The 24,070-nt window shown below is 39.1% G+C and overlaps 1 protein-coding gene across 1 annotated transcript in view; it reads right to left on the reverse strand.

The window, feature by feature from the left end:
- LOC108576681 (dual specificity tyrosine-phosphorylation-regulated kinase 4-like) overlaps positions 1-24,070 on the reverse strand; it is a 91,519-nt gene that overhangs the window by 58,859 nt on the left and 8,590 nt on the right. The window contains exon 2 of the mRNA XM_017939725.1: positions 9,089-9,244. Coding sequence (XP_017795214.1) covers positions 9,089-9,244 — 156 coding nt within the window. The remainder of the gene's footprint in view (positions 1-9,088; positions 9,245-24,070) is intronic.

Raw genomic sequence — 24,070 nt, forward strand, 5'->3', positions numbered from 1 at the left:
TGTTCAGACAGATGTAGACAAGACGGGCGCACAATTAGAACTGCTTACGGGAGCAGTACCTGGGGTGTTCGCAGGCATCCCCAAACCATATTTATCGGACGTGTCATAAACCTACCAATATTCTAGGATGTCGATTTTTCCATGCAGTACTCATAAACCATTTTGCTTCAACACTAACGATTAACGAGTTTTTACATATTTGCGCAGAAAAAAATATTGTATCTCCTGAACAGCAAGTGGCTCAATATTTGTATGATTAAAATGGTCGCTGTAAAATTTGTCAATAGAAATTTTCTGTTTTACCAGAGTTATTTTATTTTCTAAAAATGCATGTTTCTACAAAACTCGTAAATATTCCGGCGCTTTAAGTCAAGTTTCCAACAAAAAGGCCGACGCTTGAAGTGTTAATATTGAACAACAACGGCGAAGATTAGCTCTATCGATTCTATCGAAACGACTCTTGATTAGTCTCTCACCTTGGCATCAATAGTTCATCGAAGCAATATCTCGAATTAACTTCCACTAATTCCATATAAAAAAAAAAGAAGAAGAAAAGGTCAGCTGTTCTCCTCGACATCGAAGATTTTTCATATCTATCATTCGGAACGTTTTCATCCGTGAAAAATCTCATCTGTGTTTCCGTGTATACAGGATATACATCGTTTACAGGTTCTCGTTTCGACGTGTTTTTCGATAGCGAAGTTACGCGTGCGCGCGATAAAACCGTTTAAATCCCGGATCCGGAGGATTGGTAACGACACCAGCGAGACAATCGTTCGCTGACACGCGGAATAAAGCGATTCGTCATTGCATAATACGCTCCTTGTCGGCTGAGAATGGGCGCGAGCGAGAAAATGTGTCAGAGAACGATGCACTTCTTCCGCCGAATGCCGGATTTCGAAACCGCGGACAAAAATCCCACAGTGATTCATTGATTCGAGTTAATCGCTCGTTCGACCGTGATCTATCGCGTTTCTTTCCCCTTTGATTCGCCAAACGAAAAAACCGCTAAGTGGATCCATTCGGTAATGTTTTGTAAATATTCTTGTTACCATTTTCTTTTCAACTTTCTTGGAAATATCGCATAATGCGATGACAAAAAGTGTTAAGTAAAGGCTCCTTCTGTGTGTGTGTGTCTTTTTATGTAGTTAAATTATTACGAAAAGCGATGAACAATGACGAGACTAAATATTTAAGTCTAAACTTTATAAAATTGAAGACGTGACAATGTTTCTTACGAATACAGATAATATTTTATTAACGAAAGTGCTTCAGAGATGTAGAAAATAATGATTGTCAGACTCAGATATAAATTTAATTTGAATTTAATTTAAGGTTAAAGCAGAATTTAACAAAATGAAATTTCACTAACGAAGCAAATATGTTATTTAAAAAAACGTTTCACAGATATGAAAGATTAACGATTGTCAGATTGAGATATAAATTTCATAGAAATCAAAAAGAAAACAGTGATTGTCCAAATTCCATGTTCCGTCGCGCAAGTACGGAACGCATGGCGTCTTCGTTGACCAGGTTTACGGCACGCTCGCACGAGAAGGTTATTTTTGAGAACAAAGACGCTTCGTAGCTCCGCGAAAAAATAAGTCATTTCTTAGAGAACAATGCCTTTAGAATTTCGACTTTTCCGCGTCCTCGATAACCGAAGACGTGTCATAAACCAGGTATTCCTGAAGGGTCAATCCACACGCGCGTATAACGGCACTTTCGGCCGAGGGTTGACCTGGCGGGAATTTCCGGCGCGTCACCGAAGGACAGCGAAGATGCCACGCACCCGCTCCTTCCAAGGAAAAGCGCGCTAAGGGCGCAATGGAAGGGTGGGTGACACTCAAGGGGCACGTTGATTGGTAATTTGTGCGTACGTGAAAAACCAATCAGCGTGCCTTCTTGCACTTGGCGGGGGAGTTACTGCGGACTCCAGAAAAATTCGGGAATCGAGCGAGAGATTGAGAGAAGGTTCCATCGAGCGAACACCACTAGATCTCCAGCCGTTCGAGGAGACACAACACATTCGAAAGATTCTCTCGTGTGAACGTTCAAGTACAATTCGAGTCTTTGAAACAAAGTCGTCAATCGTTCGTGACGCACTCTACGTTTTGCTAACGTTCGAGCAAAGTAGATTTTGAACTAGTTACCCAAGATTAATTTCGCGGGTAACAGTCGCGACCGCGAGCTTCCTGTTGAGCATCGCAAAAGAACGCGACGCGACATTCCACTTTTTTACAGAATCTTACAACGTCCTCGTTACTTAGCGAGATAATCATCGGCGAGTGGAGTAACACAAAGGAAAATACCGAACGGTTTTCTATAGGTTCATTGAGCCTGGAAAGTTTGGAAAGCGGGCGCCGCATCGATCACGTTTATCGGATCCTGCGGCTGCGCGATTTATGAAAGGGATACACACTACACAACGGAGATTTGACGCACTCGAACGAACCGGGTAAATAACAAACATTTTTTTTTTCTTTCTTTTAATTCGTGAAATCACGAGCGTGGCTCGTAAAATATCGAACTGTGTCTATCTAACTCGGCTCGACCTCGTGTAGAAAGCGCATAAATATGTATGTCAATTCCGTTTATAAAACTGCTGAGCACGGACACTGAGAGCTCCATTGGTAAAAGTAAGAGATTTCGTTGTAAAGAAAACATTTCGAGCTTAATCTTCATTCACAAAACCACGAAGAATTGAAAAAAAAGAACGTAAAATTTTAGTACTTTTACGTACCTATATGGATATCGAAGAGCTCGATTGATAAGAGATTTCATTGAAAAAAGAAAAAAAAAATTGAAACTTTTCCTCCATTGACAAAGCCACGAAGAATATTAAAAACAAAAACGTAAAATGTGGACACTGAAACCTCAATTCTCAATTGGTAAGAGATTTTGTTGAAAAAAAAATTTCACACTTTTCCATCATTGACGAAACCACGAAAAATATGTATTAAAGAAAAACGTAAAATTGTAAGTGCTATTGTGGACCCATATGGACATTGAAAGCTCAATTGATAAAAGATTTCAATAAAAGGAGAAAAAATTGAAACTTTTCCTTCATTGACAGAGCCACGAAGAATATTAAAGAAAAAAAGAGGCAAAGTTGTAAGTACTGTTACGAAGGTATCTCTATTATTTTACCTCGAGAAACAAAGCAGTATCTTTGATACTTTACATAAGTAAGATCTAACTACACACGGTCACGAATAGACAAAAGAGAATCGCATGACGGATCAGTCCGACATTTCAAGGAGACAACTTTCCGATTAGTCCCTCTCCTAGCCGACGTAATCTGTTCAATCTGCAACGTGCAGCGTGCGGCTTATCGCCGTCACGCCACGCAGTTCTCGATGCCAAGGAAAATCGTGCACGTTGAATCACTGGACGATTCGCGGAAAGGGCGAAAGCGCGGCGAACAGACGAGGAGGACGAGAGACTGGATAATCGAGATATCCCAATTTCACTCTATCGACACCGCGGGGAATTAGGTGGACGGTTTTTACGCTCAGTTTCTTGCGCACCTTGATTGCTCGTTCCAATTAACGTTCTAATTGTTCTTGCAGCGTTTGTACGTAACGATTAGCGGTGAGCTAAGAAATTATCGGAGTTAAACGACGTGTTTTATGGACACTTTTTTGAGAAATTAATACGGGTAATAATATTGAGAAATTTTATAATAATTTTGAACATCCGAGAAAGGGCCTAGGATATTTTAACTTAACCCTAGAGGGGTCTTCGGGTCTTTTTTGACCCACCGCCTTCTTATATTTTTAGTAATTTTTGCTGTTATCAAGTTTACGTTCTTTAACATTATTTTAAACGTTTATTATCTAGGTAAAAGAAAAATTATTACACATAAGGTCTTAGGTCCTTTTTCACCCAAAAGTGTACAGTGAAAACGAAGACCGCTCTAGGGTTAAAAGGTTGGAAAACGCGCGGAGCTCTAAATATTTCAAAACACCCTGAAAAATGGAATACTGGTAGAAATGACGTTTCAACTTAGAAGGACAGGAATTTTTCAAATTTTACGTACCCTAATTTCTAATGTTGAATTTTTCTTATTAAAGCGCATAGGAAATTTTAAGTTTGCTCGAAAGGGTGAAAAACGCGCGGAGTTCTAAATATTTCAAACCACTCTAAAAACTGAAAAATTGCTAAAAATGACATTTTATCTCAGAATGGTAGAGATTTCTAAAATTTTAAATACCCTGAGATTGAATGTTTAACTTTTTTTATTACTGTAAACGTTATTGGTATTTTCGTTTTTGTAACAATAAAGAAATTCGAAACTAGCTACAGTCACTGACACGTTTTATCCGTATACGGCTTCTTAATTCCCTTTTCCGCTACGATTGCACTTTTCCACTTTTCCTCGAATCCGCAAACAACGAGGGGAGGAAGAGAGGGGTGCATATACACGGAAGAACCGTAAGGGGGACTTTCGCGCGGCAGTTGCGCAAGCCGCGAAACAATTAGATGCAAATCCCTGCAATGGACTTTCTAAATTCACGTATGAATTAGTCCGAGGGCCTCGATTAAACCGCAGGTTGCGCGTTCTCCGGTTGGATGTTTACCTACGTAACCACCTATCTACCGATTATCTACGTTCTACTTTGCTGTTTGCGCGAGACAATGAAGCAACTAACACAAAGAATTCACAAATATACACAGGGTGTCTCGCTTACGAGACGAGAAATTAACTGGTTAACCCTTTCGTGGCCAGTGAGACGCACATGTCTCACTCGAGTCCTCGAACAAAAATTCATCACAGTTTAATGTCCATTACAGACGCGATGATTGGTAGATAAATATCAAATTCTTAAAAAAAAAAAAAAAAAAAAAAAACGAAAATTCGGTCACGAAAGGGTTAAAGTGGAAAATAATATTAATTTCGTACTTCAACGAAGTGACTCAATTCGCGTTGACAGTAACTAGGGGATATTAACGTTAACGACTATCAAACATCAGCGATGACACACAATTTTTCATGAAAATAACAAAATATTTAAAATTTCGCAAAAATTTTCACAAAATCGCCTTTACTCTCGTCAAATTAACAGACTGGACCAAAAATAAGTAGATAAAAAATAAAAACTGACGTAAAAGGGGAAGAAGACGAAAAAAGGAGAGGGAGAGAAAAGGAGGAGATCGAATGCGCAAGGGAGCGAGCGAGACGGGCGAAGTGGGCTGCAAGTGGCACACAAACCGACGTGTCGCATGTGCCTCTGCAGTGGCGGTGGTCGTAGCGCGCTGCGTCTGATCGCGACGCCTGAAAATTACGCTCGGCGAGAAAAGAAGGCGGTGGCGGCGGCGTGCGTCGACTTCAGTTACGCAACGCTCGCGCGACGCAACGAAACTCGATCATCTTTGCCGCATAATAACGGCCGCGACGTGGAAAAAACGAAGAAGAGAAGAGAAGAAGAGGTAGGATGCAGGCAGGCAAAGAGAGAAAGAGGGATCGTTAAAGGAGACAAATGGCGGTGACGCGGCACGATTCAAGAGACGCCGGAGGAGCTGGAAACCGTAGCTCGCCGCGCGAGGTCACCGAAGAAATAATCGCTAGCGACGCGTGACCCCGGGAGGATTAGTCGATCGAGCTGGATGAAATATCGCGATGGAAAGAAGCTGAATCACGGGGCTCGATCTATCGCTTCCGGGGATACGCGGACCCTGCAGCAAGCACGAAAAACGTTTCTCTATTCAATTCTCCACCTGCCCGTCGCTCGAATCATGCTGGACGAAAATGGACGGGTAACAATTGCTACGATATCGATGAATAATCGTGCCGGTTGACTATGAAAGAGGTCTACAAGGGAACTTTTTTGGTAACCCGAAAATTTTCACTTTTTTTTTAATTTTGCAAAATTGCAGAGGACGTCGATAGAAGGCAATGTTTTTTTTCACTGTTTGATTCTTAAGAGGGAAAACACCCCTTTAAGGTTAACGTGTGCTTTCTGATTTTCCTGTGTATCTTGAAAATTATAGTAGGTATGAAAAAATTGGTAGAATGAAAATTTAATAATTTTGTATTTAATATGAAATTTAATTTTTTATATACAACATTTTTGGACTTGACAAGATCAACATTTTTTAAAATAAAGGTAATGGAGAATGTTTTATTCAAGTAATAAATTTTTAACACGATATCCGGCAATTTTTTTTTTACTGTTTTATTCTTCAGAGGGAAAACACCCCTTTAAGGTTAACGTGTGCTTTCTGATTTTCCTGTGTATCTTGAAAATTATAGTAGGTATGAAAAAATTGGTAGAATGAAAATTTAATAATTTTGTATTCAACATTTCAAGAATACTTTTGTATTAAATTATTTTTTTTTACTGTTTTATTCTTCAGAGGGAAAACACCCCTTTAAGGTTAATGTGTGCTTTCTGATTTTCCTGTGTATCTTGAAAATTATAGTAGATATGAAAAAATTGGTAGAATGAAAATTTAATAATTTTGTATTCAACATTTCAAGAATACTTTTGTATTAAATATCAAATTTAATTTTTCATATATATATTTGGACCACACAAGATCAAAAATTTCAAAAACAAAGGTAGTGGAGAATGTTTTTTTTATTCAAACAACAAATTCAATTGCACAGTGTTATGGAACATAAAAAACCATAAGATTTTCATTCTAACAATTTTTCGCGTTTCCATTTTCGAAAAATCCTGATAACTGTAAAAACTACAGCTAGAATAAAAACTAATCTGTGTTGCTAACGTAACTGTTTCTATCGCACCTCGACCGTAATCTGTGACACGAGCCAGTCCTCGTCGTCACAACACAAGAGATCAAATTTCCAACATTTTCCTTGAAATTCTTGCATAACCTGCGATACACACAACGATCTCGAACTTTTTACCAACGGTATATTTATCAAACATTTTTTGTTTACACACAAACACGACGTCGACGATTAAAGAGTAACCTTCCGAAATTTTTTTCTTAGACCCGTTAATTAATTCCATCTTCTTCGTCCACCTCTTCTCTCTCTCTCTCTCTGTATACGAAAGTGTGAAAATGATTTCGCGCGAATATTGCTTAATTATATACCGTTGGTACGGAGAGAGACCCCGAGCGAAGGACTCGAGAGAAGCCACTTGTCTCGTTGGATCGATGTTGAGAAACTGACGTTATTAATAAGATGAGATCGATCGAAAGTTGTCGAACTTCTGGCTCGTTCCAGTTTTCGTTGGGCGTACGGTCGAAGTCAAGGCGAGTTACTCGATTTCGTTGCACGGCAACGACGAGTTCGCCGAGGGTAATTATTTTTGAACGTATCTCACCTTGTGCCGCCGAATATTTTTCTTTCAATGGCCGAATGCATACGAGGATAGAGAGAGAGAGAGAGGGGTGGGTGTGCGCGCGAGAGGCAGTGTTTTAAGATGAAACTGTGTCATGAAAAACGTCCAGTTGAAAAACGGCTGGAAAAAAATGTTGCAATTGCTTTCACCGATTTGTATCCGAATTAATAAATAATCGTCCTTATAGAATCGGCGGGACCGGTGGCTTTCGAAGTTCAAAACGATTAGTAACGCGGACGTTCGATGAATGCGGCCATAAATTTCATCCTTACGGTACAATTATTCAATAGATCCGTCGTATGCATGCCAGTAATGCCCTTAGGCGTTCGGTAACTACACTTAACCAATGTAACCTCAAGTGTTCTCTATGCACAGGCATCAAAGGACCTAATTAAATGGATGCCACTTCGCGTAATTTCCTATATTATATAAAGTACAACGTGATACTGTATTGTTACATGCGAAATGTGAAGTTACGTGATTACGACGAGATGGAAATAGTAATATTACGTGCACTATCGCTGAAAAGTTTAATCACATCCCTTAAAATGCGGTAAAACTGAAAGTAACCAGGAGAAATTAACAAAATTTTATCAAGTGAAAAATGTTGGAATTAATAAAATTTTATCAAGTGAAAAAAGTTGGAATTAATAAAATTTTATCAAGTGAAAAAAGTTGGAATTAATAAAATTTTATCAAGTGAAAAAAGTTGGAATTAATAAAATTTTATCAAGTGAAAAAAGTTGGAATTAATAAAATTTTTTCAAGTGAAAAAATCCCAAAAAATAGAAAAGAATTTGAATTTGATAAACTTGGAAATGCAATTTCATCGACTTGGATAAAATGAATTGAAATGAATTTATTTGCAACGCATTTTTGCATCGTGTGATTAAACTTACGAAGGACAGTGTACACGTAACTGGTCGAGTTTTCAATAATTTTGTATATGCCTTCACTTCTGATAAATTATCAACCGAATTCGAAAAAAGTTAGGTCGATCGTTGTTTTAAGTACGCAAGCAGACGTACAGAGACAGAAGTAGAGTTGTAAATTCGTCTGAGTGTGTATAATTCGACTGCAATACGGTTAGCAAGTTTCAAGTGCCGTACTTCTTGAGCCAAAAAGAAACTTAGAACTGTATCGTGACATCACAGTTTACTATAAAAAAGAAATACTCGATAAAAAGATCCAGGCGAATATGTGTGTTTGAAACGATGTTAAATTACTCTCGGTCAATTTGATAGAAATGAAATCCTTAATTAAAAATCCAACGATTCCTTCGTTAATTTTCACAAATATTTTAACCGTAAACCTGACTGAAATTTAAGCAATCTAAAGTAAACACAATCTCTCCAAGGTCTAATTAATTAAACACCAGTACTCTCGGAATAAATTCAATTTATAGAAAATTTCAAGGCACAAAAATACGCAGAATGCACATAATAATCAAAAATATGTAAACGAACCCAAAGTATAGCACTCTAATAGAATATTCAGAGAGTAAAAAGACACTTGCCTGTCTAGCTTCTATTTTTGTAAATTATACATAAAAATTCCACAGTTCGGCAATTACAATATTTCCCTTGAATTTCTCAGATCTAAGTTCTTCATTTAACCATCCATCCGAATTTACGACAGACTTTACGTCTTCTCTAGCACGAACAAGAGACTCGTTGAGGCTGACACTCGGTTAACTATGGCGATCCACCACAGAGAACCCATCGGTCGAGCGTCCAAGCAGTCAGTTCTTGCGCGATCTTTCGACTTACCTCTTGAGATACGGGATTGTTCTTGTTCCGGCTGGTGTTGGATGTATTATTAATGGAGGAGAGCGTTGTGAGGGTTGCAGTGCCGACACCGCCGACCGTCTTTCCGCTGACCTTGGTACCAGCACCGCCGACATCTTTGTGCAACGTTCCAGGACTCTGAAATGAAATATCGGTTTGGGTTAGGACAATGCCTGAAGCGAGCGTTTTTTTATTATTTTCTCTCTCTCTCTCTCTCTTTGGATGATAATGAGGATGCAACCTGCCGCTGTTGAATCTCGAATGAAATACGAGGTCGAGGAAAAATTAATGGGCGTCTCTTGCTGGAGAAAAAGGGTACTTGTTGGCGGAATTCTGAAGTGACTATCTCCGAGAGAATTTCGTAGAATCCGAGTTATTGGGTTAATAGATATACTGTTCCCTTCTTTTCGTCAATTGATCAGTTCAAGTGCATGCTAATTTTCTGTACAGTTTTTCGTTTACGTCACGGGCTAAGAATATTTTTTTATTGCAGGATGTATGAAAAGAGAGAAATAATTCTGATATCGACATGTCTAAAAAACTGCTAATTTTGAAATATCTGCAGAAAGTAGCAAAATTGAAATTATAGTATTTATAAGAACAATGGTCACAATTTAAAACACGGCTGTTTTAACCATTTTTTAATAATAAGCGGTACACGTAACCAATATTTTATTATAAATCCCCAAAACCCAAAGATCATAAGCTAAATTGTAAAAGAAAACTAATTTTTTCATTGCCAAATTGTTGATTAATTAAAATTTACAAACCACTTTCCTGAAAAATTTGCTGTCACTCGTCTAGCAAACAGAATGTTACATAATTTCAATCACGACCCCGATAAGACCTAAAAAATCTAGACTTACAAACACCGAGAACAAAGTATACCACTGTCCGGCAAATCGCTTAAAACAGGTCCGACAGTGGAAACAGAATATTGTCCGATGTACATAAACTATCATATCTAAACAGAACCGCATCGTGTACAATTTATTCGATTTATCTCCGTTCACCCAGTTTTTCAACAAAACTTTCCACTTCGCCACTCCTCGCCATTTTACCCCATTACACACCACACTCTCCCCGCTCTACGTTCGAGCACACAACTCTCTTCCTCTCTCCTTTTATATATATATGTACCTTGAAACCTTCCGTCGTTTCTTTTAATCTCTCACCGCCTATCTCGCCCGGCGAGGAGGAGGCGCGTTTCAACCGCTAAATGAAAACTCCCCGTGACATTTACATTAATCCAGCTCGGTGTCCCCCCGTGCGTTCAGTGTCAATTAACGCGCGCATATTTCATACGAACACGTCCTCACTGGGTCCGGCGTGTGTCTCGACCAACCTTATTTCTGTTAATTAAGGGCCCGCAGCAGCAGCGGCCACTTCTAGTTTATACGCCGTCTCATTTGCGTCTTGTCGCGGCATACTAAACGAACGATTTAGTAATAGGAGACAAAGAGATGACGTGGGTGGTTTCAGATGCGACTCGCGTATCTGTAGATAGAGATGTGCGTGTGTGTGGAAAGAGATGCACGGTTGAAATTTGTGTTGTTGCAGCTTCACACACACACACGTGCTCCCGCGTATCTCGTTCAGAGAAGAGGGCCACCACACCACACCGTTCTCAACATGCTGCACCACCGATAAAAACACGATAACAGAGGAGAAATACAAATAGGACGATACAAGAACGGCTACTGTTACCATTCGACGCTCGCGATAGCGTTTAATTGTTTATGGCTGAAACGGTTATCCGCGAAAAAGCCGCGCGAACACTGCGCGCACTGGGGGATTTAACGTTATCATTTGGATGGGTGAATAGACGATGGAGGAATTATTTGATGCGTGAATGAAGTAATTTTGTGAGCGAAGGAAGTGCGACTGCCTTTTTTGCCGTAATTTCCGTGAAAAAAGTTTGCTTTCCGGAAGATTTAATCGTCATACATGGAAATTGGAAGGCATTTTATTTATTTATCAGTAACTTACTTATGTCTTTTCATCTTTTACAATTTTTGCCGATTTTTCAATTTTTATGGTACTTTTCGGTGATATTTGTCGTTATTTTATTAAGAGATAAATTTACCACTTTCATTATCGGATATGTTAACATTCCACTGATAAGGTAATATTTGAAAGTGGAATTAAACTGATACATTGTTCTCTTTTACATAAAAATCAATATTTTGGTAATGTCAAAAGACTCTTTAGGCCAAAAATGCCAATTTTTCTGTCGCCACTTTGCAACATTTCCGGTTATTTTATTAACAGACACAACAAAAGTGAAATTTTACACGTGAACTAATAAGGGAAGTACTTTTAGTGCTCTTCGGCTTACTCTCATGATAAAAAAGTTTGCTGCGGGAAACATTAATCGCGATACTTGAAAATTAGAAAACATGCTATTTATAAATATAAATTTCATCTTCCTTTATTCTCTTCACAAGCCTAATCAGGCCGAAAAACGCCTCTTCGCTGCAGCTCTACAAAATCACTGCAAAATGCGAATTATTTTCAATACACGAGAAAAGTTTCATGGCCAATGACTATTTATATTTAGTACACTTGGTAATGAAAGGCGGGCGCAACAACACAGGCGCGGAGTGATATACAGCGATTTCACTGAATCGGAAGTTTCACGACGGAGGCGAGGCAGATAAATTCGCTTCAAACGAGAGCGACGCTGTTTAATGAAACCATTGTCACGAAGAGGCGTGTGCCGCTTTTACACGCGATAGGTAAATCGTTCATGGTTACAATCGAAATCGGGACGCCCGACGACGAGAAGTCGAGGGGAACGAGAGAAGCAGCATCGATGCTCCGAGAGACGTCGCTTTCACGCCATAAACCAACCTCTGATGTCCAAGGAAATTTTCTTTTCGAAACACAGCGAAGCAGTAATGAAATCCTCGTAACCGTCTTCCGAATTGACGAGACAAGGCTCTTATTTATCTCTCCTTTGAGGAATGAATTATGTTCATGAGGCTTCGTGCGAAGAGTAAAATTGTGTACACAAAGTATCGGTGGAAAGTAGAATGAGGATAATAAGAAACTCTCTAACCGACAAATTCTTCTTGTGTGCAATCGTAATATTAATTAACGGGAGAAAATACATTTTTTCAAGTGTTTTTGTAGGTATGTAAAATTGAATTGCAACCTATGTGTGTTATATGGAGCATTAAAATGTTCGTGATAGTAGTTGTAAAATGATCATAACCACGATGTGTGTACGTATGTAGTAATTTGAGTAATGATGGTTAATAATTGTATACAGTTACTTCGAAAAATATTCTGACACTGAGCAAACAACCATTGAACACAGCACAGGTAATGAATATTCGAAATGTGTAAATATTATTTGGACACTTAGCTGAAATTAATATACCGAATATTTATGGTATAATATTTGTATTATTCGTATTTCAAATATTTTGAATATTAACGTTTTATATAATATCTTACGAATAATATAAATATTAAACTATGAGCCCTCAAAATATTTATTTTTGTTAAGTGTCCAAATATTTTTGGGGATTAATGTACCTGGACAAATTCGCGATACCTAATGAGTATCGTTAAATGACTCACGACAAAGGATGTATGGACACTAATCACATTTTATCTAGCAAACACGCTTGTGCTCGTTTACCACGATTTACACAGAGGCAATTTCTCTACGGAAAGCAAAAGCGGAAAAAAACGTGACATTGCTAAACGTAGATATATTTTTTATATCCCCCCATACTACATTAGCAAACATTTCGTGCTAATAGTTCCAGCAACGCGCTTTTCAGACCGCGAAAGGTTAAAGACCTCGCGTTAATATCCAACAATGAGGCGCAATAAACTTCTTTATATTCCATGAAAACACCAGATCATAAATTAAACACACGAATTGAGAAACCTCGTGAACATTAAAACCTCGTGTAGAGATAAGTGTATCTAATTGTAAACACTCCTTTTCTTTCTACGTAATATAGTAATATCTCTCACACTGTCACCCTGGTCGGGAACTGAAAGGCGTCAGTTTGGGTACAGGAGACACGGTTTTCTTGGAGGGTCCTTTGTAGTTTGCCGAACGAAGACAGGGACAACGAATGAAAGATTTAAACGCCAGCGTGTTTATTTATAACTTTTTCTGTATGAAAAAGCGGCAGTGTGAGAGATATATTAACTGTATACGTATACTGTATATTATGTTATTTATTATTATTTACATTATATTAGACCCCCCCTCGTATACATATAAATTTCTTTTTCCAACGTTGGCGGTCACCCATCCTTAACCTTAGTCGCGAGGAATGCAGCTTGACTTGGAAAGCTAACGACGAGTCACCCTACCCGCTCCCCAGTTCTCCCATGATAGAAAAAGCTGCATTCTTATATTATTTAAAGTTAGAATAATTATAGTAAATTTACCACAGCCGTTGGACATAAAATAGTCACTTCTAATTCACACGGCGTTATAGAGGGTTCAAATTAAAATCTACAATTGTGTATTTCAATTTAACGAAATTGTGTAACACGACGTTGATGCACCTTTAAAACCACATCGTTATTTTCCATATTTCGTTAAAAACAATTTACAAACTTTTACTCATTTCAATTGAACGAAATTTTATAACTGGCGTATCATCGATGCACCACTTTCCAATGAAACTTTCACAAGACTCGTCGCACAATCTGCAAAATTTTGGTAAGAAAAAGAGATTTGCAAAATTTTACATATTCCACTGGAAACTTCAACCAAATGAGATTTTCACAAGAAGGCGAGATTCGTTATTTCGAACATTTTCATAGAACGTTTCTACCCAGGTACCCAGAACTCGTCGCTTTCGACCGGTGAATGGCGAAGGATGTTCGAAGTTTCAATAGGATACTCTCCACGGTGGCTGAACGAGCTTTCCACGCGGCGTTTCGCTAAACGAACTTAGGCGCGCCCGGAAGTAACGGGGCAGTGCCATTAGTTCGATGTACCTGCGCTTCATTATCAATGTCGAATCGTACGGCAACCTTGTACGCCATTGCAGCGCACGGGTCAACGCACGTTTCAAGAGGATACGTATTTACCCGCGGAAAGTACGCCCCGGCCACAGTTGTCCGCGTTTCTTTGAAAGCTGCGCGGCTACGGAACTGGAACAACGAGCATCCTCTGCGCGCTTTGACGACATCTCACTTCCGTTTTTAGAACGTTTCAAGACTCCACGTAGGAAAGCCTCCAAGTACCAATGACAACGGTAGAAAAAGGAACAATTTTGTAATTATTCAAATGTCCTTCGTTAAGAAAATACATGAAAATTTGTATTTTACATGTACTACAGTACTTGATAAATAAAAATATTGTAAGACTTTTACAATTGACAATATTTTATTTTAGATTGACGATACTTTCATTTTAATATCTTCAAGTTTTATTGATTCGCAAGAAAAATTTCTAATGGCATTCGCAAGCTTTTCCATGTCCAGTTTTCTTTCGTTATGATACTGTTTAAGATTGTGTTGAATACCAACGCTGAGTTTATTATCTAATAACCTCATTTTCACATTTCACCAATGCATACTATTATTTATGATTAAAAACAGATATAAGAATTGTGCAGTGCGGAAGTAATTTACCGTGATAAAACATCTCACCCATATACCACCAAATTATACTAAATACCGAGAAGGACGTAATGAACGTCAAAGTAGAGGGAACAGTAATGCCGTGTTTCACGCAAAACGAGAAATTCACACACCATAAACACAGTCGTAAATTTTAATTTTCAACGTAATTTACCAGGACATGTAACATTTGAACCACTTCACTATAAAAAATTATCGAGCCACTTGCAGGAGAAAAGAAAAATATATTTATTAATAAAAACGAAACAGATGGCTGCATCCGATCGTTCAACTCATAGAAAACATAATGCTCCTCCATGTGCTCGCTTTTCGCATTCACTCTCTTTTGTCTCACGCACGCACATAACCTAAAATATCCGAATATCTTACAATGTAACACCTATTCAGCTTATTTACGCACTATTCTTAGGCTTATACCCTACTGTTTATTCTAACGCTTATATTAGTCTATTATAATACCTACATATTCTAATACTTAATCCTAACACACACATACATTTCTTACACACTGTACTACACATTCCCCAAATATCAAAATTGGTGAGCCGCTTTTCCCTAAAATTTGTTAAACGTTAAAATTGCCGAGCCACTCTACTATCAAATTTCATAAAAAATTTAAATTGCCGAGCCTCTGTTAAAAAATTTCATAAAAAGTTCAAATAGCTGAGCGACAGTCTGCCACCGTATTTCATAAAAAATTAAAACAGCCGAGCACCACTCTACTACCAAATTTCGTAAGAAATTAAGATCGCCGAGCCACTCTACCGCCAAATTTCCCAGAACCTTCTGAATTGCCGAGTCACTTTTCTACAAAATTCGGCAAACGTTAAAATTGCCGAGCCAACTCTCTCTCTCTCCCGCAGGAAATCCTAAAAGTTAAAACTGCGACACAAAAGTACGATACATCAGGGACAGAGAAACAAGGTACGACAAAGTATGAAAGGTGGTAAAAAGCGAGCAGGGACGAAATGTCGAAGAAGCGACGCGTGAAATGCCCCATCAACGGTCGCGACACGACCCAACAAAATGAAAAACGGGGACGACGACGAACGGTCACAAAGGAGCGATTCCGAGACAGATCAGCGGTTGGAAAGATAGTTCTGGGACGGTGAACGAGAGAGACATTACTCCACCGATGACTGCACCCGAAGAAAGTCATCGAGCGGTCTCTCCCCCATTAATGATCCTTCCGATCGATGGTTCGCCGGTCTCCGGCGAACCTCCTGGATCGCTTTCACGAGCCATTGTCTTCGGGGACGAGCCCCGTGATTATGTTCGTTAATTAAAAACGTTTCTACCCAACAGGGCCCATCCCCGTCTTACACTGCTAACTGTACCGTCTTAATTATGGAAGAGAGAGAAATATAACGAGTATACGCCGAGAGACCGGCGTTTTTCTTCCTCCACCAACAACAAAATGGTCCAACGATTCGGAGACTGTTTTTATTGTAAAACCGGCAAGGTTACGCGTGTCGGCCTTTGTCATTATGCAACTTTCACGTCGCGTGAGATGCTAATTTGCATTTTTTCTTTTATCATCACGATACCACCTGCTGTTGCCGCTGCTAATAACGATTTTCGCGTATCCAGTGCTTCACAGGATGTTCGTTTTTTTTTCTCTTCCATTCATCCAACCACACACTGTCTGAGTATTCGTTCGATGTCGCAACGTGTACTTTATTCTCGTCGTTATTATGGACAGCCAAGTGACGGCCTTCGAGAGTTTAAATACAATTAAGGAGAGTGTCCTTTTTTCTGTGAGAAAATTTCACGTCTGAATTTTAGAACTGACGAGAAGTCCTTCTTTTCCGGTGAGAATGTTTAGTATCTGAATTTTAGAATGGCAGAGAATTTTTTTTCCAGTGAGAAAATTTCAATTGTAAGTTTGAATCGTAGAATCGAGGAGAATTCAAAGGATACGCGAATTATTGTGTCTGATTAAGGTTAGACGCTTCGGGGAGATGCACAGACGAATGCTGGAAAGGTTAAAAGGTGAGGATGGATTAAGTTGGAGAAATGTCAAGACAAATCACGTCTGATTGCTCGGATATTGTCTCGAGGACGTGTCGAATTAACGTCGAATTAAAAAAAAAAAACGAAGAAAAATCTAGATACAATCGCTTTACAAAATAATTGCCGGAGGTACACACAATCAGAGCACCCGGGAGAGAGAAACTTTTTTTCATCCACTTTTCACGCGAGAAAAAACAACTTTCTCATACGCTTTTCATTCAATCTATGCGTCCGATCGAAAGCAATAATTTCTCTGGCTCGTGAAACCGCTAGAAGCTGCTGCAAGTAGACCATAAAGGAATTCAATCTCTCACTGAAAATCCTTTCGAGCAGATGCGTGCGTTGTACCCAGACATCGAACAGAGGCAGGAGAATCGCGAGCACTGGATATATTATATCGTAGAGAAAAGAAGAAGAAGAGCGAGAGAAGTTGGTGGAAGAAGGATAGATTGGTAAAATCGTGGCTCGAAGCGTTGAACCCTATCATTAGCTCTTGGCAAGGGTCGAACCTTAATCTCCAATGGCTCTCACGTTTTTCCATTTTTCTCGAGACACCTGGCCGCACGCGCAACGATAGCAGGTGATCAGATTTTTGCCTTGTTGGTATACAAGGTGCGTCTCGAAACTTTCGAACTGGATCGAGAAAAAGAGAAGAAGAGGATCGTTTCATGGGATATTCTGGCAAATCTGGTTTCCGAAGAATGTTTGCATTGTACTGGAAAAAAAAAGTAGTTAGAAAAGAAACGTGCTGATGATTGCTTAGTAATTGGGTTGGTGTTAATTAAGTGCCTCTTTTGATAGACCGTTTGTGTTTCGAGACAGATGGTGGACGCCTTAGAGGTGAGATTCTCGAAAGATTGCAGATTTATGTGGACCAGGGAAGCGTTGGAAAATACGGTGCTTGAAGGAACTGGGATACGACACGTTTCCCAGTAATTAAACGTAATGAAAAAGCGTACAAAGCGGAAGTATTAGGTTGATGCGTGCAAAGATTAATCTCTGAAAAAAAACCGAGTGAAAGAAGATTCTCGAGAAATGTTAATAGAACTTCGAGTAAGAGTATCCCATCGCGATGACATACTTTAATAATTGGAGAAACTGAAAACCAAAAAAACAAACTTAACATCACGATCGCTACGATACTAACCCCAAAAAACGTTCAATTTACCTGTATTCCGACAAAAAGCTGCTCCTTCAAAAACCACCATAAATCCGAAACCAATCTCGAAGACCCCCTACGTACACTTTCATCCACGTACACAAAGTTGCAGAAATAAACGCAGAAGAGGTCCTCCGCGGCAAATAAACCGTACGATAATAAATTTATCAAACGCTGCAGAGCTCAGTGATTTAAATCGTGGAATTTTTTCGGCACACCATGTACGGTGTTCCAATCGAGAGCACACCGGTTCCACAGCTTCTGCACACGTACTTACACATCTCGAACCAGCAGCAGCAGCAGGAGAAGAAGAAGAGACGAGGGGAGTGAGAAAGAGGGGTAAGGGTAGCTGGTGGATACCTGGGGCGTACACAAACGCGAGCAGGATTCCCTTCGAGACACGTGCAGGATAGCAGATGTATCTGGTCTCAACACCTGCCAACCTCGCACAGGTACAAAGAGGACTAGAGGGTTTAGGACCGACCGGGGCAGCTGCAGAGCTCTGGCTTGCTCACCGTGGCCAACCTATAGAAAAACGATCTTTCCCAAGAGGAAACTTTCTTGAGGGAGAGAGAGAGCAGCTTTACTGGCCCATTACTTTTGTTCCGGAACGGTGTGCACCGTGTGGGAGGACCGATAAAACCAAATCCACCGACTTCCTCCTCTGCACCGTGGACCGCCGCTGCTCTCTTCCTTACAGCCGGCCGCGAGGATCGATAAAAGCCCCTTTCTGCTGGCGGAGCTTTCCGAAGCTTGCGCGCCGGATAATGGAAGAAAGTCTGGGGCTGGAATTCGAATTTTCCAAGTTTCTCCGTACGGTAGTGTTAGTTGAGAAAGTTTTTTCTTCGGGGGAAATTTCAATTCTTCCGGGGTGTGCGGGTTAGGTTTGATACCTAACTCACGGGTGTTAGATCAGGGAAATTATTGATTCGGTTGAACGATTTAGGTTAGGTTCGGAAAGTTTCAGGTTACTATGGCAGTTTCGAGTTTCTCGAAGAGCTCTGGAGAGTTTCTTTGATAGTGAATCAGAACGAAAGTGATTTCGTTGTAACAGCTCTTCATGTGTGCGTGTGGGATAAGATTCATGGTAATGGAGTTTTTCTTTTCTTTTTAAGGTATCGTTATTTTGAGGACGACAGAGAAAAGGTAGAAATATCTTATTTCAGTAGTTGAGATGAAATTCGTTGAACCTAAATCCTTGATGGAGCAATAACGAAAGTAACGATTCCCTGCAACGAGATGTTAACCGATTGAATTGTTCTCGGTGATTCGGCTGAGATACACGAGGAAGCGTGACGATTAAATCTTTCCACGAACTAATGCATTTTAACGACAGATCAACGGGACGATTCAGTTTTAAGATGGGGGATAAGGTTATTGAGCGGCCCGGGTTCATCGATGGGTTTAAATGGCCAGGTCACTGGAAGCATACCTCCGACGAAATTAAGAGACCCTCCACTTCCCACAGTGTTCGCCGCGGCCAGGTCGAGAAGGAGGAGCTGTAATGACCTGGATGCATCTTGAATTTACGAAAAAAGTCATTTGCATTCGCTGCTAACCCGATAGAGTGGCTCGTGGGTTTTATGTGACCCTTGTAACGACCTCTTTACAATATTTAGCAGCGTTAAACGGTCTCCTTTCGGACGAATTAAATAGGAAAATATTTGAATAAAGAATAAAGTATATCTGTTGATTTGGAGAATTGATACAGGTACTGTGTACGTAAACGAGGTAAAAGTCATTTCTACCACGTGAAATGACGCGAACAGTAGCTGCAACGAGCGCTGAACAAACAAGCAATTATAACGTTCAAACAAAGTAACGTCGTAAACCAACGACTGTGACCATGTGTGTAAATTTCATACCAATTAGTCACGCGGGATTAAGTTAAGAATCTGAATCTTCTGTTACTGCAATTCCACGTAACACTAACAACTCATCTTTGTACACACTACACAGTGACGGAGTTATCAACCTGACTTCAGCTGACTGATAAGGTTTTACACACGTGGATGTGACACACATTATAGTAGCTTGTTAATCAAGCATTACTCTTCTAAAGTATGTTATACTTTATGTCCGTTTCAAGCACCTAATATCTCACAAAAATGTGCTAGCTTGAAAACTGATTCAGATTTAAAAGAGATACTCTCCTAAATCTGGTAGTCGTTCACCTAATCTAAATGTTTTGTACGTTATCATTATTCATGTTTTCACTGCAATTTAATTAATAAATTAAGGTACTTTTCGGACAATGGCTATAAATGCCCCGACATTCTATCAGAATTACAATTCCACGTCCCCACCTCTCATCCACCTCTACACAAAGACTCGCCGGTCTCTTTATGGGAAATTTAACTCCGCCGATGCGAACAAATTTTGCAATAATCTTAATTTTTTCGGGATTTCTTATCTATCGTTTAGGCACTCTGTTCTAACCGCTGTAAATAATCCTTAATTTACTCTTTGTCTTGCGTGTTATTCTCTTATTTTTCTGTTTTCTCATTTTATTCTATTTTATTTTATTTCATTTACTCTTCTTTTTCTCTTCTTTGATTTTCTTCTTTATTTTGTACTGTACATTATACTACTGCTCTGTGAATTTCAACGCCTGTATACTAAAGGGTTCTTAAACCCGTTGATTAACAATCAAATAAATAAATAAATAAATCAATAAAGACAATTATTTTTGAAAAAATTGGATCACTGTGCATTTAAATTGTTAGCAAATTGGCGCGAAAATTAGAAATACTTACGTGTAACACGAAATTAGAAAGATGAGAAATTAAAAATGTACAACTGATTGTATAAACACCTAAGACATTTCGACCGGAATAAAATCGAAGATGACGAGACTGAACGATAATAAACAGAACGTTAAAAATTCATTCTAATCCCGCCACAGCCGGTTCGCCAGTCACTGCGATGGAATTCTCGCCGCTTTTTTATATTCTCAACGCTCTCGCGCGCTTTTACTGTCGCGCATTGGAAATCGCGGCGGAACTGCATGCTTGAAAGATGCACGTGGACGCGACAAAACGCGAAACGCACTTCTTGGCTAACGACGTACCGCAGAAAATTCCGCTTTCAGCGGGAATAATTGCAAATGAAACGAAACCACCGTTTCGCGTGCATACAGGGTGTTCTAGATTTTAAACAGAGAATATTTTGCGTGACTGCAGACACTCGTTGGCATTTTTCTATGAAGTATGGTCCAAGAGTAGGCTTGAAAATCAACGCAGAGGAGCGTAAATAGGGTTTCGATCGGTAAATATAATCAAATTAAAAATATTCCAATATTCTCTTCATTCTTCTCGAAACATTGCAAAAATAATACTTAACCCCTTAACTTGCACGCTCGAGTTAATTCGAGCGCGCTAAACAGGCCAAACTGTGCACACTCGAGATAATTCGAGCGGCGTTGTATTTGATGCTGCTATAATTTTTCACACTCGAATATATTCGAGAATTGAAAATAACAATGTGAAAGCTAAGAAAAAGAATCGTGTTATTGATATTTATCATTTACATAGGATTGTAAGCTATAATACTTATTTATTCGAAAATAAAATATAGCCTTTTTCCATGGAACAAAAGCGCAATATATCGAAATTGTCCACTAAAAGAAAAGTTGAACCAGGAGTGATAACAAATGGAAATCTTTGAGGAGATGGATTTGGTTGGACATTGCTTATCTCCTTCCAATCAATGGCTATATCTTCTTCTGAATTATCTTCAGAATCACTACTATACTTATCACTACTATACTTATCACTACTGACTTTCTTCTGAGCCCCTTTCTGACAGCGTATGCATATTCAGATTCTGAATCGCTCATTTTTCAATATTTATTTTACTAAAATACAATGTAACATAAAACATAATAATAATAATAACAACAACAACAACAACAACAACAATAATAATAATAATAATATTCTGAAAATTATAAAAGAAATCATACCAATTGTATAAATATCCCGCCATATATTGTGGTTGTATAAAACTTGATAATAAGTTCAATAGCAATATATTTTATAACAATAACTATAAACACACGTAAAAAGAAATAATGATAATTTGATCAACGCTCTCTAAATATATCTCGCAATAAATTCTCACGTGCACACTGATATCAATAACAACGCGGTTCTACTGTTTTTACTCCATGTTTCCCTGTATGATTCGCTCGTTTACCAAATCTCGAGACGATTCGACATACACGCTACATTCACGCCATCACTCACAACTTATTATTAAACCAATTCCACATAATCCACTCGCCTCACAGATAGGTCTGAATTTTCATTTCACGATCACAAATTCAGTAAAATTTGTCGAACCTTAAGTTTCCGTGAAAAAAATTCCTAATCTTTTCTATAACATTGGAAACGTAGTATTTTTATAAAATATTGTAAAAATCTTAACAAACGCATACCAAGTAAAATAATTATATTGGATTTTTATAACACAGCGATTTAACAAATAAAATTGCAAAAAGTTGCAGAAATTTCCAAAGTTCCTCTACGAAAACACCTAGGTGCACCCTGTACAACGTAAATACATAAACAAACAGTCAAGGCGAATGGTATTTCCAGCGCAAGTCGTTTTCAGCCATCGCAAAACGAAACGCATCGGAGGAAATAATAATTTGCCAATAGAGATGCGCGCGCGAGCAAAAAGAAACAGCAAAAAGAGAACCAGGTGTTTTTCATCCAGGTAAAAGCGATCTCGCGGACATAAGGATGCCCCCCCGTGGTTCGTCTACGGAGTATTATGTCGTTTCGCGAAACACAGGATATTGCGACGCGGCGCAATTTCGCTTTTCTCGGCGGAATTAATTCCGGCTAGGTCTCCAAGCGAAGCGTGACCATCGATTATAAGGAAATCAAGGATACGTACATACTTTCCACCGGCAGAAGTACAGTGAAATTCAACGTTGAATCTGAAACGATTCTAATTTAGCAAAACCGATCATCACCGAGGCGCACCGTTCGTGGAAAGGTTCCGGCCGCTTTCCTCTCTCCAGTTGACCCCCGTGGGATCGACTTATCAGCAGCGTTTGACTTACTTTTACCGGTGGGAAAGGCGCCAAGCACGCCTCTAAAAGCCTGAGAAGCGCGTGAGTTATTGTCTAGCCAGTTCTGAAGGCGTTTCGATCGTTTTTCGCGGGTAAATACACGGTGCCTGGGAGGACCTCGGAAGCTGTTTTATTGGATCGTTAAAGGTGTCCAATGTTAGGCATAAGTGTAGTCGAATACGAATGAAGTTGTGAAATTCAGCGTGATAGGGTTTCTAAGTGAGATTGAATCGGGAAGGAACTGTTTACAGGTGACATATGGCCGATACAGTCGAGCCGTGAGAAAATTGAGTCGAGATAATTGGCTGAAAGATAATTGACTCGTGGAAAGATTACATTCGAGTGAATTCTAGAAAAAAAAAAAAAAAAAATTGGAACAGATTTGGCGAAGATTAGATGAGACCTAAAATGGATTACGACGAGATTAGATTAACCTGGATATGTTGAATTTAATCGTAAAGCCAGGTCGAACCAATCGGAACTGACTATATACTTGAGTTAAATTGTGAAGAAATTAAGTCTATTCAAGCTGGACCGTAAAAAGGATAGTTAACTAGCGGAGTAGAAGAAAGTAGATCCAAGCGAGTGACTCAGATCGTCAAGACGTCCAGTTAGAACGAATCGAGTTAAGAAGAAATGAGTCGGAACAAATTTAGATCTCGAAGATGTATAGCTATACGTGCATGCTTTGTATTCATAGTTTTAGGTACGCAAGCACTTGGTTCGTGATGGAATCCTACCTTTGACCGAGTAGTAATTAGAATTTAAAATAGACGACGTTATTTAAATAATTTTCTATTATCTAGCTTACAATTAGCATATTTCACTGTTGTTATTTTATGAGGAACAGAAATATTCATCTCTCGATATTTGCAATTATTTACTTTCTTTTCTTTTCTTTTTTTTTAATAGAAATTTTAGATACCGCTTTTTCACGTCCAATTATCTAGCTGGGATTTTTCTGGAATCAAGTCACGATTCGCCGAGTATTTCATAAGTGGTCCGCGGAACGGGTGCACCAGGGACTCTGGAACGCAAGAAAGAATCGTAACTCCTATGATCTAGGCCAGTTGTCAATTGTCTTGCT

Source organism: Habropoda laboriosa, unplaced genomic scaffold, assembly GCF_001263275.1.
Source record: "Habropoda laboriosa isolate 0110345459 unplaced genomic scaffold, ASM126327v1 scaffold434, whole genome shotgun sequence".
NCBI classification, from domain to species: Eukaryota; Metazoa; Arthropoda; class Insecta; order Hymenoptera; family Apidae; genus Habropoda; species Habropoda laboriosa.